General features: G+C 41.9%; 1 protein-coding gene across 7 annotated transcripts in view; it reads right to left on the reverse strand.

Annotated features, from left to right (window-relative positions):
* UHRF2 (ubiquitin like with PHD and ring finger domains 2) overlaps positions 1-15000 on the reverse strand; it is a 100180-nt gene that overhangs the window by 69895 nt on the left and 15285 nt on the right. For 4 of the 7 annotated variants that reach the window (XM_086629770.1, XM_086629767.1, XM_086629768.1 and 1 more), the window contains exons 2-3: positions 11319-11561; positions 6074-6336 (exon numbers count right to left, since the gene is read on the reverse strand). In XM_086629770.1, the coding sequence (XP_086485896.1) occupies positions 6074-6336; positions 11319-11561 (506 nt within the window). Of the gene's footprint in view, positions 1-6073; positions 6337-6961; positions 6995-11318; positions 11562-15000 lie in introns of those variants that run through there. The other 3 variants (XM_086629771.1, XM_086629774.1, XM_086629772.1) reach the window with 3 other exon arrangements.

Here is a 15000-nt window from a genome sequence, read left to right on the forward strand (position 1 = left end):
TAGTGTTTAACAGCAAAGCTTCCATCTCCAGATGAAAGCTACCACTGTCAGATTGATACAACTGACTTAGTGATCCGGGACAACTTTTGGGCTCCAGCATTCCTAAGGGTAAATTGAACTGAGATCAGTCCCCTTTTACTACAAGCTACCACATACACTCATCTTTTCCAGGACTCTCTCTGATCCGAGAGTCTAAAATTACTGCGGTATTTTCCACAATAATTTTTATTTTTATGTCATTTTACACAGCTTATGGAAGACTACCTGGCTAACGAGAGAGACACACTGACTGAGGCTTACGGGTATGGTAACGGCACGTTCTTACGCGCCTTTACCTTCGAAGCAGGCTATCATCTCTTTGGGATAAGGAATGTCTGTTTGTTAAATGATTCTATGAAGTTTAGCACAACAGTAAGTAAATTTATTCTTCAGGACTACTGGTCCTAATTAGCAAGGATATTTGATAAAAGTAAATATAGTGCATCAACACAAGCTCTTTATTTAGATGGAACAACATCAGGAACTTACGGACAGAACCAGCAAGAGCAGACACCTTACCCGATACTGAGAAAAATTAACACTGTTCTTAATTCTTCATGCTGAAGAATGAAATGGACTACCCATCAGTCATTTTATTTTTTAGAAATGCATTATTCTGGTTTATTCTGTAAACGAAATGCCTCTGTAACAGGCACAGATCTGCACACGTTCTCTTCCCATTCCTCCTGCCCTACATTTTTGGTACAAAAAGTGCACACGAATGCATCACTAACAGCAACTACACACCCAAGCTCTCTACAAGAAACACGGGTCAGCATATCCAGAGTGACAATGAGAGCATCACCCTAGGAAAGCACATTCACACCATGCCTGCTTTGCCAGGCCATGCACAAAGTTCACCTGTTCAAAGCTGACTGTTTTGTCTGCACAAAACAGCTGTTGGTCCTACGCAGCTTCAAAACCCCAACAGCATACGGGCTCCAGGATAGTTAAGTGATGAACACGTCCATGGAAATGGTATTACTTCAAGGCTTAATTTAAACTTCTCTGTTGATTGCTATAAAACCTGAGAGGGGTACATCAGTCAAACACTAGGCCCTGTAAAAAGTTACCTACACTTGAGCCATACTAAATTATATACTTCATATAACTTTATATATATATATTTATAAGTTATATACTTTATATATAAGTGTTATATATATATATATATATAGGTGGGCAAACTGACCTTTCTCACATTGCATGAAACGTCCAGCCTTCCTGTCACTATACTGAGAGCCTTCTTAAATGGAAGGCCTTTGTTACAAATGACTTAAACAGCAAAAGAAAGGAAAAGACAGCGGTTTTTTTTAAATCAGTCTTTCCACTACTTCAGGAAGAGCTAACCATCAAGAAGCCAACACTCACAGAGCAAGAAAATTGTCTCCTTGAAACTAAGCAGACTATATTCAGGGCTGCACAAGCAACAAACATGAAATAGAGTAAGTTCAGAGGAAAGGGCAAATCTTCGTATGATAGCACTGTAAGACACGTCCTTATGGTGCCACACGAAGCCACTGAAGTGTCCTGCTCCTGATTCAGAAGTGATTCTTAAGCAAGCTGTGGTGGAGACTCCACCTCCTGTTATCTCAGCTAACTTCAGGATCTAAGCATGTGCTGGATTCCTCATAAGTCCTTTCAAATAAAGATTCAGCCTTCTGTTCAAGATACTTTCACATCATCTTCTGTATTAAAAGACAATTGCTCAGAGCAGAAGAAAGAACTGTATGATAGCAGTGTATGAAACTCGATAGCACACCCTTGACTTCAAAGTCTTCAATGGCTCTTTGTGATACCACCGAATGCAAAAGTGAAATGGAAATACAGCAAATAAAGCAGCAGAAGAGGAAGACGACGACTCTGGCAGAAATAGGAACATACCTGTAAACAATGCTGCCTCCAAGGAAAAGGCAGTTCAGTTTCTGAATGCAGGAGATGGACTATCAGTCAAAAGCTCTACAGCCATAACTGGTTGCCAAGAGAGCTGGTACTGAATGAAGGTCAGCATTGATAAAACTGATACTTCGGTCTCTTCCTCATTGATGAAGTGGCTATTAAACAAGCACCACAAACCTTTTAAATCTGTGATCTTACCAAGAACTGTGACTCCAGTCTAACGCTGAACCGAGTAGTTCTGTTCCTCTGAACGGACTAGGTTTTCTACAAGCAGAGTCATCTCTGCAGAAACACGTGGGCCTCACCCTAGTGCAGCAATCCAGTTAAATGCCAGGCATACGGCCTCGGGAGGCGGGGGGAGCAGGGGGAAAGGCAACCCACAACAACAGAGCTAACTCAGCTACCCTGTTCCCCGCAAAATCAAGGATTGCTATGTAGCACCTCCTGTCTGTAGCAGTCACAGCTGGTAGGAGAGCTCTGTTTAGCCATAAGGTAGTTAACCCTTTGCAATTACTGCAACTAAGCTCTTGCCCAGAAAGGTTAATTTCTCTTTAATTGTACTCTGTGATAGAAGAGCTCTGTCATATTCTTCCCCTTCACACTCCCTGTAACTACACTATATACACTAGAAGCGGAAAGAAGAGAGGAACAAATGAAAAATCAGCCTCAGAGGAGGTACGCTCTCATGAAACAAAGCATTAGAAGAAAGCGGATTTTACCAAACCTAAAACGGCAAAACAACATGTCTAAGTTTTGCACAGGACTTGTGATATGTAAACCTAGCAGCACCACTGCTAAAACCAGCTTTCTCACTGTCAAGTGTTTCCAGCTGGAAAACCAAACGGAGATGAAATCAGATCATCGAGCTGTTCAAACTACTCTCAAACTATCAGGTGTGGAACACACAAGCGGGCCACCACAGACCCAGCCTCCTCGATGCACAGATGCATGACTACGTAGAACAGAACCAGCAGCTACGGCAGCATCATCCCTCATTGAAACTGGTGGAGGGAGGGCAAACACACCATAATTTCTGAACACACTTTGAGTGAAAATTCTCAACTAGTTCTTCATACTCTCCTAAGTAGAGAGAAGTGTGCTCCAGTACAAATTACTAAGGTGATTAAGGGTGAACTTTCCTCACAAGTGCAGTCTATGAGAAGATTACTGAGGTGAAGCTTCATTTTTGGATAAAATTCCCAGCTACAGTTCCGAGATAAGACGGTGTCAAACAGCACCGAACTCAGTCCTGACTCTAGGAACACAGTGTGAACACCCACAGGACAGCTGAGAAAAGAAAGAACAGTTTAAGGCCTTTATCCAAGTTAAGATGTGGATCTGTGTGTTTTGGAGGCAGCAAGGTCAAACAGGCCTGTCCTAGAGGACTTGGTTGCAAGAACTGAGCCTATGTTGATGGAAGACCTGCTCCTGAGATGGGGTTGCATGGAATTCCAGTATCTCCTACACAAACATCAGTATTAGAATTACTAGTTTCAGTCACCAAGAAGGGAGGAGGAGGGAGGGGCATTTCTTGAACTTTTCTTTTTCGTGGGGGCGGTCAGACTAAGTCTGCCACAACGTGTGGTACAGTAAAGTATATTTACTATTCATGACAATGAAGACTCGGATGAGGGCTGGAGTAGACCGATTCAATGCACCACAGGTGACCTATCCCCCAGCTGTAACCTCCTTTTTGGTGACATTTTTTCCAGACTGGAAGGATATAACAGGCAGGGAGGGAGAACCAGTCTGGAAACTGAGCATCAGTGATGGTGTGCAAAGTTGTGGACCTGTGTGCACCTCTGACATACAGTCCTTCCACTGTATTCAAGTGATTTTGATGGCTTTATAGGCCCCAGGCTTACGTCATCCACTTGTAAGCCATTTCTCTTCTGCTTCAGATAACAGCAAGTGTTTTCATGTCTTGCAAGAATATACTTGTTGTAGGCAAGGCAGAGTTGAAATTATGCCACCCAAAAGAATTATCTCCAGAATATTCAAGGGAAAAGAGCTTCTCTAAAACAACATAGCAAGGTCAGAGTAGAGAATGCCAAGTACACCGGGCAGCAAAATGCACAGTTCAAACCTAAAGAGCAAAACACTCAGAAAACAGGTGACTGTGCAGAAGAAGGCAGTACTAGCAGTAAAATATGAACCTTGAAGACCAGGAGTGAAGAGATAAATTAGATGAAACAACTCCTGGAGCATAGAACAACTGTGGCAAAGCACACCATCACCTCCCTCTTTATCCACATCAAGCATACAGGTGGCAGGATACACATCCGGTCTTCAGGCACCAAAGAGGTAAGCACCAACGTGTGATAACAAAGTGGCATCAGTGCATGCACAGCTACCATATGAACACGCACGTTCCGTAGCAATAAACAAAAAAGTGAGACCTTGAAAGACTTGTAACAAAAGTCAGTAACGTTCATCAAAAACCCAATCACTGGTAAGCGTACAAGTCTCACTCTCCAGAAAGCCTTCCAATAGTTTTTCTGTCCAAAAGCTCAAACTTCCAATACGTTAGACAGATCAGTTCAGTAACTGTGCCTTCAAGGACCACCTTGGAACACTGTGTTTCTGCCCCTTACCAAATTTTTTTGGCTAAGAATACACAACTGCTACACATAATCTTACAGCAAGAGTAAAAAGACTGTCTCCACCTGCTGAAAGGGAACAGCTAGATCCTGAATCATACATAGAGGTCAATCTTCTTTCTTCTTCAGTACAAATACACCAAAGAAAAATCAGACCTGTTGTGAAACATTTCCTACGTCTGCACTTTTAACTCATGAAAAAGAATATCTACAAAAAAAAGAAGGTAAATTCACTGCAACAGTTACACACACTTTCTCAGAAACGTTTGCCCATGGCTAACTTACATGTATCCACAGTACTGTAAAATTAGGTAACCTTAAAACCAGGTCTTGGAAATCACACAATAGACCTGTAATTTCAAGAGAAAATATTTTCATTTTGATCATACTGGTTGACTAAGGTATTTTCATGTATTTCTTGCAGTATTAAGTGAAATATTTACACTCCTGCTTCCACTTTTGTAATTCTCTAACCTTTTAAGTAGAAAACTTACACCGTTGCAGATATAGAATACGAACTCAACATAGAGTCAAAGAGCTGTATTAAGTTGTATCTGCTACTAGTAGGAGAGACAAAAAAGTGCTTGATGTAAGTCAGGTTCACAGTTGCATATTAAAATAACTAAAGTTGAAATAGCTTCTTTAAAAACATATTTTGGAAATTTACATTTAGTTAGTACTGAATATATTTTGCATCCCTCTCCCTTAATCTTACATTGCACAAGTTTTCATTAATCTCATTACCAAAAATTAAAATTCCTCAACTCATTTAAAATTTTATTCATTTAGAAGCTTAACTTAATGCTTTAAAATGTGTTATTTTAAAAAAAATAAATCAATCCAGACCAATTTCTCAAGCAAATGAAGTAGTGCAAAGCCTGTTCATAAATAAGAAATCCCTACAAATTCAGGGTTTTCTAGCCACACATTACAGGCTCCGGAATTTGTTTTTACTACAGAAACAAACAAACAAACAGAAAAAAACCTACAACCTGCCCTTAATGTCCTCTCTCCAGTTCAGAACCAATTTCCTGCCCTCAGTCACAAAGTTTTGTATGACAAACCTTTACTATAAGTGTAGACCTGCAACTCTGTGCACAACTGTTCTACCTGGAAAAAAATTCATCCAAATCAAGTAACTAGATTTCCTCTTACGAAAGTTCACTTTCAGCTCTAATGAGAGAAATTGAACATACACAAGGAATAGTTAAAAAAAAATAAAACAATACTTGGAAAAACCTACAGTAAAAATTAAATTATATAGGATTTTTTTTTCTTATATAAGGATGGATTTTAAGTTTCACGAAGACAAAGAAATTAATACTTGACAAGTATTAAGGCATGAAAAATGTCATTACTCCCAATGGATTCGTTACATCCAACTGAAAAGTGTTATAATTTTTTTTAATATTTTTTTCTTGGTTGCAATATAGAACTTGCTTTCTTTGATTCCAAGCTTCTTCAAGAAATTCTTGGTTTATACAAACCAAATAACAAATATGTGATGTCCTCAAAATAGTATCAGGAGCACTTACTCATCATACTTGATATGATAAATAGCTTCTTCATCAGTGTCCATACAGTCTGAATAAGATGTGGATGGTGTACTGTCCAAATTATTTGCGTTTTCTCTAGAATGATCTTGACTTAAGTTTCCATTAGTCCTTTTGTAAGTGTTACCACTCTTTCCTTGAGCTTTACCATTCTTATGTCCCTTTGTTGCTCGGGTAACATTTTCTATATGAGCTTCAAACCAGGCTCCAATGCTGACATCACGGGCATCCACCAATTCGTTTATCTAAAAGGAAAATTCAATAATGAATTTATGCTTATTTTATTTAGATCCAACAAAGAAAAACAACCCACAACTTATCACGCTACTGCTCAACTTTGTTATCAGTAAAACAATCAACTGTAGTAACTAGTTGAGCAAGTTCAAGTAACACGTAGTCATGAATGTTACACTTTCAGTAGTTATTACTCTTCCCTCATTAATATTGAGTATGAATATAATCTGTACGTGATTTTCAAAAGCAGACCAGATTTCTTTTTTTGTCGTTGTGGGGTTTTTTTGGTGTTTGGTTGTTTTTTTTTTTCCCCTCCTGCAAACCTGAAAGTTAGCTTAATCTCTCTCATTATCCTTTCCTCCTGCTTCACCAATTGTTCTTCATGGCTAAAATAAGGATACACACCATTAAAACACGAGCTCACAACCGAAGGGTTTAAAGATTTTCCTGAGCTTCCAACTTGTCATTATTATTTAACCTTCTTTCTTTCTGGCCTGGAAGATTGTTTTAACCCTTCAAGACTCAAGGAGAGAGAGGGAGGAAACAAGTCTAACAAGGTTGCTACTACAGTCAGCCAAAATCTTATGACTGTAAGAAATGGAACTATGTCCCAGAATTTCTCCCTTCTGTACTCACAGTAATACTGTCATTAAGCAACCAAACCACTTTACTATTCTAAATCATGTTTCATTTTCTCAAGTCTTCAGCTGATTAAGCAGATGCTCCTTTTAATAATACTGAGAACACTGTGGAAAGAAAAGAGATTTAAAGAACACTTCATCAACAGCACACCAAGTATAAAAAAATTATTATAACAGAACTGCTGCACAGCCATACCACGGAAAACACCTATAATATACAATACGAGGTACATATACATATATACACACACCCCCACGCACATACATATGTGTGTATGCATGTGGTTTAAGCTACAGCCTTTGTCAAGTACCAACACAGTGGCAGACAGACACTCACTCTTACTAACCCCAAAGGCTAGTTCGCATAAACTGAACAATCTTACTGCATTTTCACAAGAGCAAGCAAAAAAACATGCTCAATAACTTTTAGCACTCAGGGTGAAGCAGTCCTTGGGTATCTGCAAGTACAACTGACAGCAGTTTGAGCTAACAAGTTTATCTCAAGAAAGCAGTACTTCGTATTTTACTCTTTTCATTCACCTTCTTAAATTTATCTCCGAAACTAAATCCTTTTATTTTTCCTCACAGGCAATCTACCAATATGTGGGGGGTTTTATTTTCATTCTTACGACCTAGAGTATTCAAAGTACAGTTTTTTACCGGGATGAAAATTTCAGCCACATAATAAACAACTCGGGGAAGGACAGCCTCATTTTTAAATCTGTCAATCTATTTTAAGCATAAACAGTGGATCCTAGCACTTCTAGAAGGAACCCTCACGAAGGCATCCCTACACAACCCTGTACGTTGGAATTAGTTGTTGCTCAAAGTGCTTCCTCACTGCCTCCTCTCAAAAACATGGTTGAGCAAGACACACACTACTGATTCCCCCATCTGCTGCTGCTTCCTGTGACCAGTTATGAAAGTGCCAGAGAAGCCATGTTAGCCAAGTAAAAAATCACCATCAGATCAGGAATAAAAAAACAACACAACAATAAAAACACAAACCAATGCAAACTCCCTTAGTCATTCCTCTCCAACGCATCCTTCCATAATTTGATGTGCACACTTACACAACACACTTCCCACCCTTGCAAAGAACAAGGACAAATAATTAGTACTACAGACCACTGAGGAACATCAGACAACTATTTTATGTTAGTGGTGTCGGGTGTAAGAACTGGGTTATTAGTAGCTCTTTGTGAACAGCATTAAACAAATACAGATTTTAATTACAGACTCAGTTTCTGTGGTTTTTTATTCCAAGCTAGTTAAGAGTTCTCAGCTAAAATATTTTTTCTTACAGCCAAAGATTTTTGGATGAAAAGTTACGAAGACTAAGAATCGGGAGGGCACATGCTTCTGAATGAGCTTTTTTTTTTTTTATTTAATATCATTTCTGCATGCCCAACCAATGTTACTGTAACTCCTCTCTTCTAACGAGCAACAGGAGTCTAATGTATAGTTCTACCCACTAGTCCTTCAGAGCCCCTGTAAATATTGGATGTCAGGTACAACTGGAATATAAAACAAGTGAAAGCATTGCAATTTACGGAATATACAATGACACTCTGAGGAGCTCTGCTTAAACCGCTATTTTAACCATCTAATAATAATTTAATCATTATTAACTACTACTTCCAATATCAACTCTACCACTTTTTTTTTTTTTTAAATTACATGTTCCAAACTGGCTACCTTTCCGTTTGGCAGCTGAAATGAGAAAGAAAAAGGAGGTCACCGAGGCTGAGAGTATTCACAACGCGGAGTACTTAGGAACAGGTATCTTGTTGAGTCTAGCTGCAGATGCAGATCTAGCGAGGCACAGGACTTTCCTCAGACAGAAAAAAAAACATAGCAAACCATTCCTTCCTAGAACGAGACAATTCCTTATTGTCTGACAAAAAAGCAAATGCAAAATATTTCAACACCTCTATCTATCCAGCCATCTAAAACAGCTTAGTTTATGGCCTTTTTTATTGACTTATTAAACAAGTTTACTAGCTTTGAATTACATTATTGGCTAAAAATATATTCTTAAAAGTTTCCTGATCCTGAAAGAAGAAATAATCTATACATTCCTACTGTCATCTACAAACAGCAAAGAATGCAATGACTGTATCGCTATTTTTCTCTATATATATTAAAAACACGTGGTTGGCTGAAAAAGTAATTAAAATCATAGGTAACAACGGAGAAAGTGTTAGATTCCTAGCACTGGAGATTGCAAAAATTGCAGGTGACTCAACAGAAGAGGTTTCCTTAAGTATGTTTGCCGATATCACCATTCCCTGTTCTGTTTTCTGTTTTAATCCTGAACAAAACAGCTAAGAGACTGCCTGATAAAATTTTTAGCATTCTTGAAAACATACATTTTAATATTCCTTTCCTTTGATCAACTGATCTTCTGCAGCCTCCCATCTCCCCAGCATTCTCCCCATCCTTTCTTGTCTTACCTTTTACGCTCATCGATTAACTGTAAAGCATCAGGAATGAAGAACTGGGGTTTTTTTCCCCACCATAAAAAATGGAGATGAAAGAAAAATAAGGAAGTACACAAGCTTGTGTCTCCATATTCAAGCTACTCGTTTTTGACTCCCTGACTCCTCAGAAAATGAATAAAACTCAGTTGCACAGCATGCTGCGGGAACACAGAGCAATTAACTTACCATTTGTTCTCAATACCTCAGAAAGAGGTGTTTTCTCAGGTACTAAGAAAATGTTTTTAAGAGAAACATTAAGTAACAGTCTACACAAACTAAGGTAGCTTCCCATCAGGACGACAGGTCTAAACAACAGCATTCTTCTAACTGAAATTAACTTGTATACCTATGGCAGCCTCCACCTCCTCTTCCTTCTGTAATTTTGGACATTTTATTGAGAGCAGCCCTGAGGAAAAGGACTTGGGAGTGCTGGTGGATGAGAAGCTCAACATCAGCTGGCAATGTGTGCTGGCAGCCCAGAGAGCCAACCGTGTCCTGGGCTGTATCAAAAGGAGCGTGGCCAGCAGGTCGAGGGAAGTGATTCTGCCCCTCTGCTCTGCTCTCATGAGACCCCCCCTGGAATACTGTGTTCAGCTCTGGAGTCCCCAGCACAAGAAGGACATGGAGCTGTTGGAGCGGGTCCAGAGGAGGCCACGAGGATGATCAGAGGGCTGAAGCACCTCTGCTATGAAGACAGGCTGAGAGAGTTGGGGCTGTTCAGCCTGGAGAAGAGAAGGCTCCGGGGTGATCTTATTGCAGCTTTCCAGTACCTAGAGGGGGCCTACAGGAAAGCTGGAGAGGGGCTTTTTACAAGGGCGTGTAGTGATAGGACAAGGAGCAACGGATTTACTGAAAGAGGGCAGATTTAGGTTGGATATAAGAAAGAAATTCTTTACATTGAGGCTGGTGAGGCACTGGCACAGGTTGCCCAGAGAAGTTATGGATGCCCCATCTCTGGCAGTGTTCAAGGCCAGGTTGGATGAGGCTTTGGGCAACCTGGTGTAGTGGAGGGTGTCCCTGCCCATGGCAGGGGGGTTGGAACTAGATGATCTTTGAGGTCCCTTCCAACCCTAACCATTCTATGATTCTATGATTTTCCAGCAAAAGAATTACTGTTATGGATATTTCTTATCTAAGAGAAACATCGAACAGGAGGTAAAAATGCTACTATTCCCTGTATGCACACATCCTACTAAATACCCCATGAGCCGGCAATCTGGGAACTGCCTATTTTCTCTTCAAATTAAATTTCTGGTACTCTGATGTAATCCTACATGACAATATCAAAAAATCCAATGAGGTATAAAACTAACAGTGAATATGATACACTCAACTCCTAAAAACCCTGTAATAATGCAGCAATCATTACACCACACACAATTTAAAGAAACTGTGTATTTCCATAGTTTATCTTGTTCTCAGATAGCACTGAAACATCAGTATTAAAACAAATGCTTGGCAAGCTTGAATAAAAATAAGCAGGGAAAAAGCTACACTTTTCCACAGATATTTTCCACAGATATAATTCCAAAGATTAGCTTTTTCTGTTCACAGAAAGTATTTCTGTTTCTCAAGTACTCTATAAACATTTTGCAGAACATGTTTTGTAGAAGACAATGTGTCAGAGCTTATGAGCCCTCTGAAACCTGCAGCACCAGTGAGGGTGGTACAGAGACACTTTCATGACTCGGCAAGAGTCAGCTTAAATGGAGTCAATTTGACTTATGTCAAAGTGGAGGATTACATCAAATCATGAAAAAAAGCAATGATGATACACACTTTTATACAATAAAACAATAAACTTTTTTAACAATAAAATTAAACCCACAAGTGTGAGGCAAGTTTCCAGCTTTTAAAGTTTCTACATACCTTGTACAATCCAATGCCAGGATCAATGAGAAATGAGCGAGATGATGTAGATGGCTGACTGGGTGATCCACTATTTGCCTTTTTGACTTTGTTCTTGCAGTTAGAAACAGCACAGGGATTGAGTTCTCCATCCTGATCTGGCACAGAAGCAGCAGTAGGAGCTTCAGATTCAGAACGTATCAAAAGCTGCACTATGTCATTTAGTCCAACATTGTAGTCAAATAAAGTGTGTCCATCTTCTAGCTGTCAAAAGAAAGGTATATTTGTAAAATTCTACCTTGAGGTAGATAAGCAGTTTCCAAATCTTCCTTTTACAGGGAATAATTGTACAGACGAGAAAAGGCAGGCCATCTATTTCAGGCAAATACAATCCTATGTCTTGAGTATACGCAAAAATTAACAAGTTACCTGTAGCCATGATGTCACCTAATGAAAATCACTGAAAGGCTTAAAATTAGAAACAAACAACTTTACAGACTTCAGACCTTTTAATTATGCATCAATATCCAAGATAACGCAGTGATTTTCTAATCAAAAACCAGGTAGGATTTATGTTGCTCCTTAGATAACATATGCAGTAACTACAAACACAGGTGAGAGTTTTTGAATTAACCGTGTCGTGCACATTTCAGCCACCTAATTTCACAACTCAGTCTCCCTCAATCTTTTCTAGAAAGCAAGGCAGTACCTGGTACTCCCCTCATATTTTGCAAACTATTTCCTAAATAAACATCCAGAATAAAAAGCCTCACACACACACAACTTCATTTACTTTTCAAAACTGTAAGATCTTGTGACGGGTTGGTGTGAAGGGCTTCTGGTGGCAGCAGAGGGGCTTTGCTCCCTGTGACTTCCTTGGTTTTGGAACCAGGTCAGACCCGGTTCTGGCCACCAGATCGGACTGCCATCCCCCTCAGGGTTGAGCCAAGCGGCGCCTCTGCGAATTGCCCTATTTAAGTTGGGACAAGGGAACCAGAAAAGGTGCTTCGCCCAGGAGCGAGGAGAGAAGGGAGGGGGGCGCTGCCCCCACTCCCCGGCCAGGGGCTGCCCGTGCCGGGCCGGCGCCGCCCACTGAGGATGGCCACGGCTGAGCCGCTGGGAAAACTTGGGGGGTGCCCTGCTCCCGGGGTGCCCGTTGGGCCAAGTTCACCTGAAGAAGACTGAGATCTGAGAGAAACAGCCACACCGACACCAGGTCAGTGCAGACGGAACAGGACAAGGTGTGCCGGAGCCGAGTTACCCCTGCAACCGGTGGCGAGATGGCAGGCGGCCCCCCTGCAGCCAGGACAGACCTGGTGGAGCAGAGACCCACTTGCAGCCCATGGAGAAGCCACGTTGGAAAGGAGATGCCTGAGCCTGAGGACGGCCATGGAGCGTGGGACGCACAACAAGGTAGAAATGCATCCATAGTCCGTGGGACGACCAACGCCAAAGCAAGTGACAACAACTCCCTAAGAATCCGAGACCGTGGTAAAGCCCGCACTGGAGCAACCCGATGGGGAAGGATGGCATCCTGCGGGTAAGACTCACGCTGGAGAAGTTTGGGGATTTTCCTCATGAGTAGGGGATCCACTGGAACAAGGGAAAATGGTGTAAGGACTCCTCCTCCTTTAAGAAAGGAGCGGCAGTAACAGCATGGGATGAACTGACCTGCATTCCCCCAGTCCCTGCCCCCTGCGCCGCGAGGGGGAGGTAGAGCCGGGAAGAAAAGGAAAGGGGGGTGGGGAGGGGGAGGAAGGTACTGGTTTTAAGATCTGGCTTTGTTTCTTTTTGCCCTCTCAAGTAACTGGTTTTGTTTCCCTTTGTCCTTTTTAAGTAACTGTTAATAAATTGTTTTTCTTTAAGAAAGCCGAGTCTGTTGTGCCCGGGACCATGGTTGGTGGGTGCTCCTTCTCTGTTCTTGTCTCGACCCTCAGTCCTTTTACTATTTTTTTTTTTCTCCTCTCCACTTCACTGGGGAAGGAGTGAGAGAGCGGCTGTGTGGAGTTTAGATGCCGGATCGGCCTCAACCATGACACATCTGAAAGTCTCGTGCAAGAGCAACCACACTTGGAGAGAAGCAACACCAAAGCCATGTACTGGGCCTTCAGGTTTACGAAAGGAAATCTCCTAAACTGAGAACACTAAGAAATATTTTTATTTCAGATTTAGCCAGGTTCCCCATTCCTAAGCCTCAAGATCAAAACAAGATTATTCACCGAAAGTAAGTCTTTTGTGGCCAATTTAAAAGCTCTTATAAAACTGAAGAAACCCACACTGTATAGCACTCCTCCAAATAACTTCATGCATCATGCCCCACTATATTCCAGATGCAATCAGATCCTTCAGAACACCAGAATATAAATAGAAGCAGACTTTTCATCATATATAGCACACAGTTACTAAACATTGTTTTGGGCCTTACTCTGCAGAGCTTTAAGACACCTGTTATTATCTTTATTTCACCTGATGTTCTCGCCTACCTACACTTAAGCCAAGAACTTCACACCAAAAACCACCAAGTTGTACACTAGGAGAGAAGAAAAACTGGGACTAGAGACCACTGCTGCTCTGCTCAGTTACACATTCTCAGTGACCTACAGCATCTTCAAAGCAGAGATTTAATTTACTGAAAAGCATAATGCATTGCTTTGGGACACCAAAACTAGAATTTCATGAGTTACATTTTACTTCACATTGCAGTGGGAGAAAAATGTACATGACTAAAAAACTCCCACCTTGCCATGGTTTAGTCCTAGCCAGCAACTAAGCACCACGCAACCACTCCTCCCACCCCAGTGGGACAGGGGGGAGAAAATGCAACAAAAGGCTTGAGGGTTGAGAGGAGGACAGGGAGGGATCACCCATCAGTTATGGTCACCGGCAAAAGAAAGACAACTTGGGGAAAAAAATCAATTTAATTTGTTACCAATCATATCAGACCACGGTAATGAGAAACAAAACCAAATCTTAAAAACACCTTCTCCCCACCCCTCTCTTCCTCCTGGGCTCTACTCTGCTCCCAATTTCTCCACTGTCCCCTTCCAGGCAGCACAGGGGGATGGGGAATGGGTGTCATGGTCAGTTTATCACACACTGTTTCTGCCATTCCTTCCTCCTCAGCAGAAGGACTCTTTACACTCTTCCCCTGCTCCAACACTGGGTCCCTGCCATAGGAGACAGCTCTCCATGAACTTCTCTCTTGCGAGTCCTTCCCACTGGCTGCAGCTCTTCATTAACTGCTCCAGCGTGGGTCCCTCCTTCAGGAACAGACTGCTTCAGCACAGGCTTCCCACAGAGTCATGTCCCCATCGGGGTGCAGCCACCCGCTCCGGCGTGGAATCCTCTCTCATGGGCGGCAGGTGGATCTCTGCTCCACCGTTAATCTCACGGGCTGCAAGGGGAATCCTAGCTCCAGCACACCACCTCCTGCTCCACCTTCACTGACCCAGTGTCTCCAGCTGTTTCTCCCACACCCCCTCCTCTCTCTGCTGCCGCTGCGCCACGTCTGAACCGCCCGACGAGCTCTGGCGGCCCTGGCCACCGGCAGCGGCCCGCACAGCGGGGCCAGGGGCCACGCTCCTGCCTCTCCCCTCTCTTGGCTGCAAGTCTCCCCCAGCAGATTTTTTCCCCCTTCTTAAGTTATCGCAGAGGCGCTACCCCCATCAGTGACGGGCTCGGCGCTGGCCGCAGGCAGGTCTGA

The sequence above is a fragment of the Tauraco erythrolophus genome, chromosome Z (genome assembly GCF_009769465.1).
Source record: "Tauraco erythrolophus isolate bTauEry1 chromosome Z, bTauEry1.pri, whole genome shotgun sequence".
NCBI classification, from domain to species: domain Eukaryota; kingdom Metazoa; phylum Chordata; class Aves; order Musophagiformes; family Musophagidae; genus Tauraco; species Tauraco erythrolophus.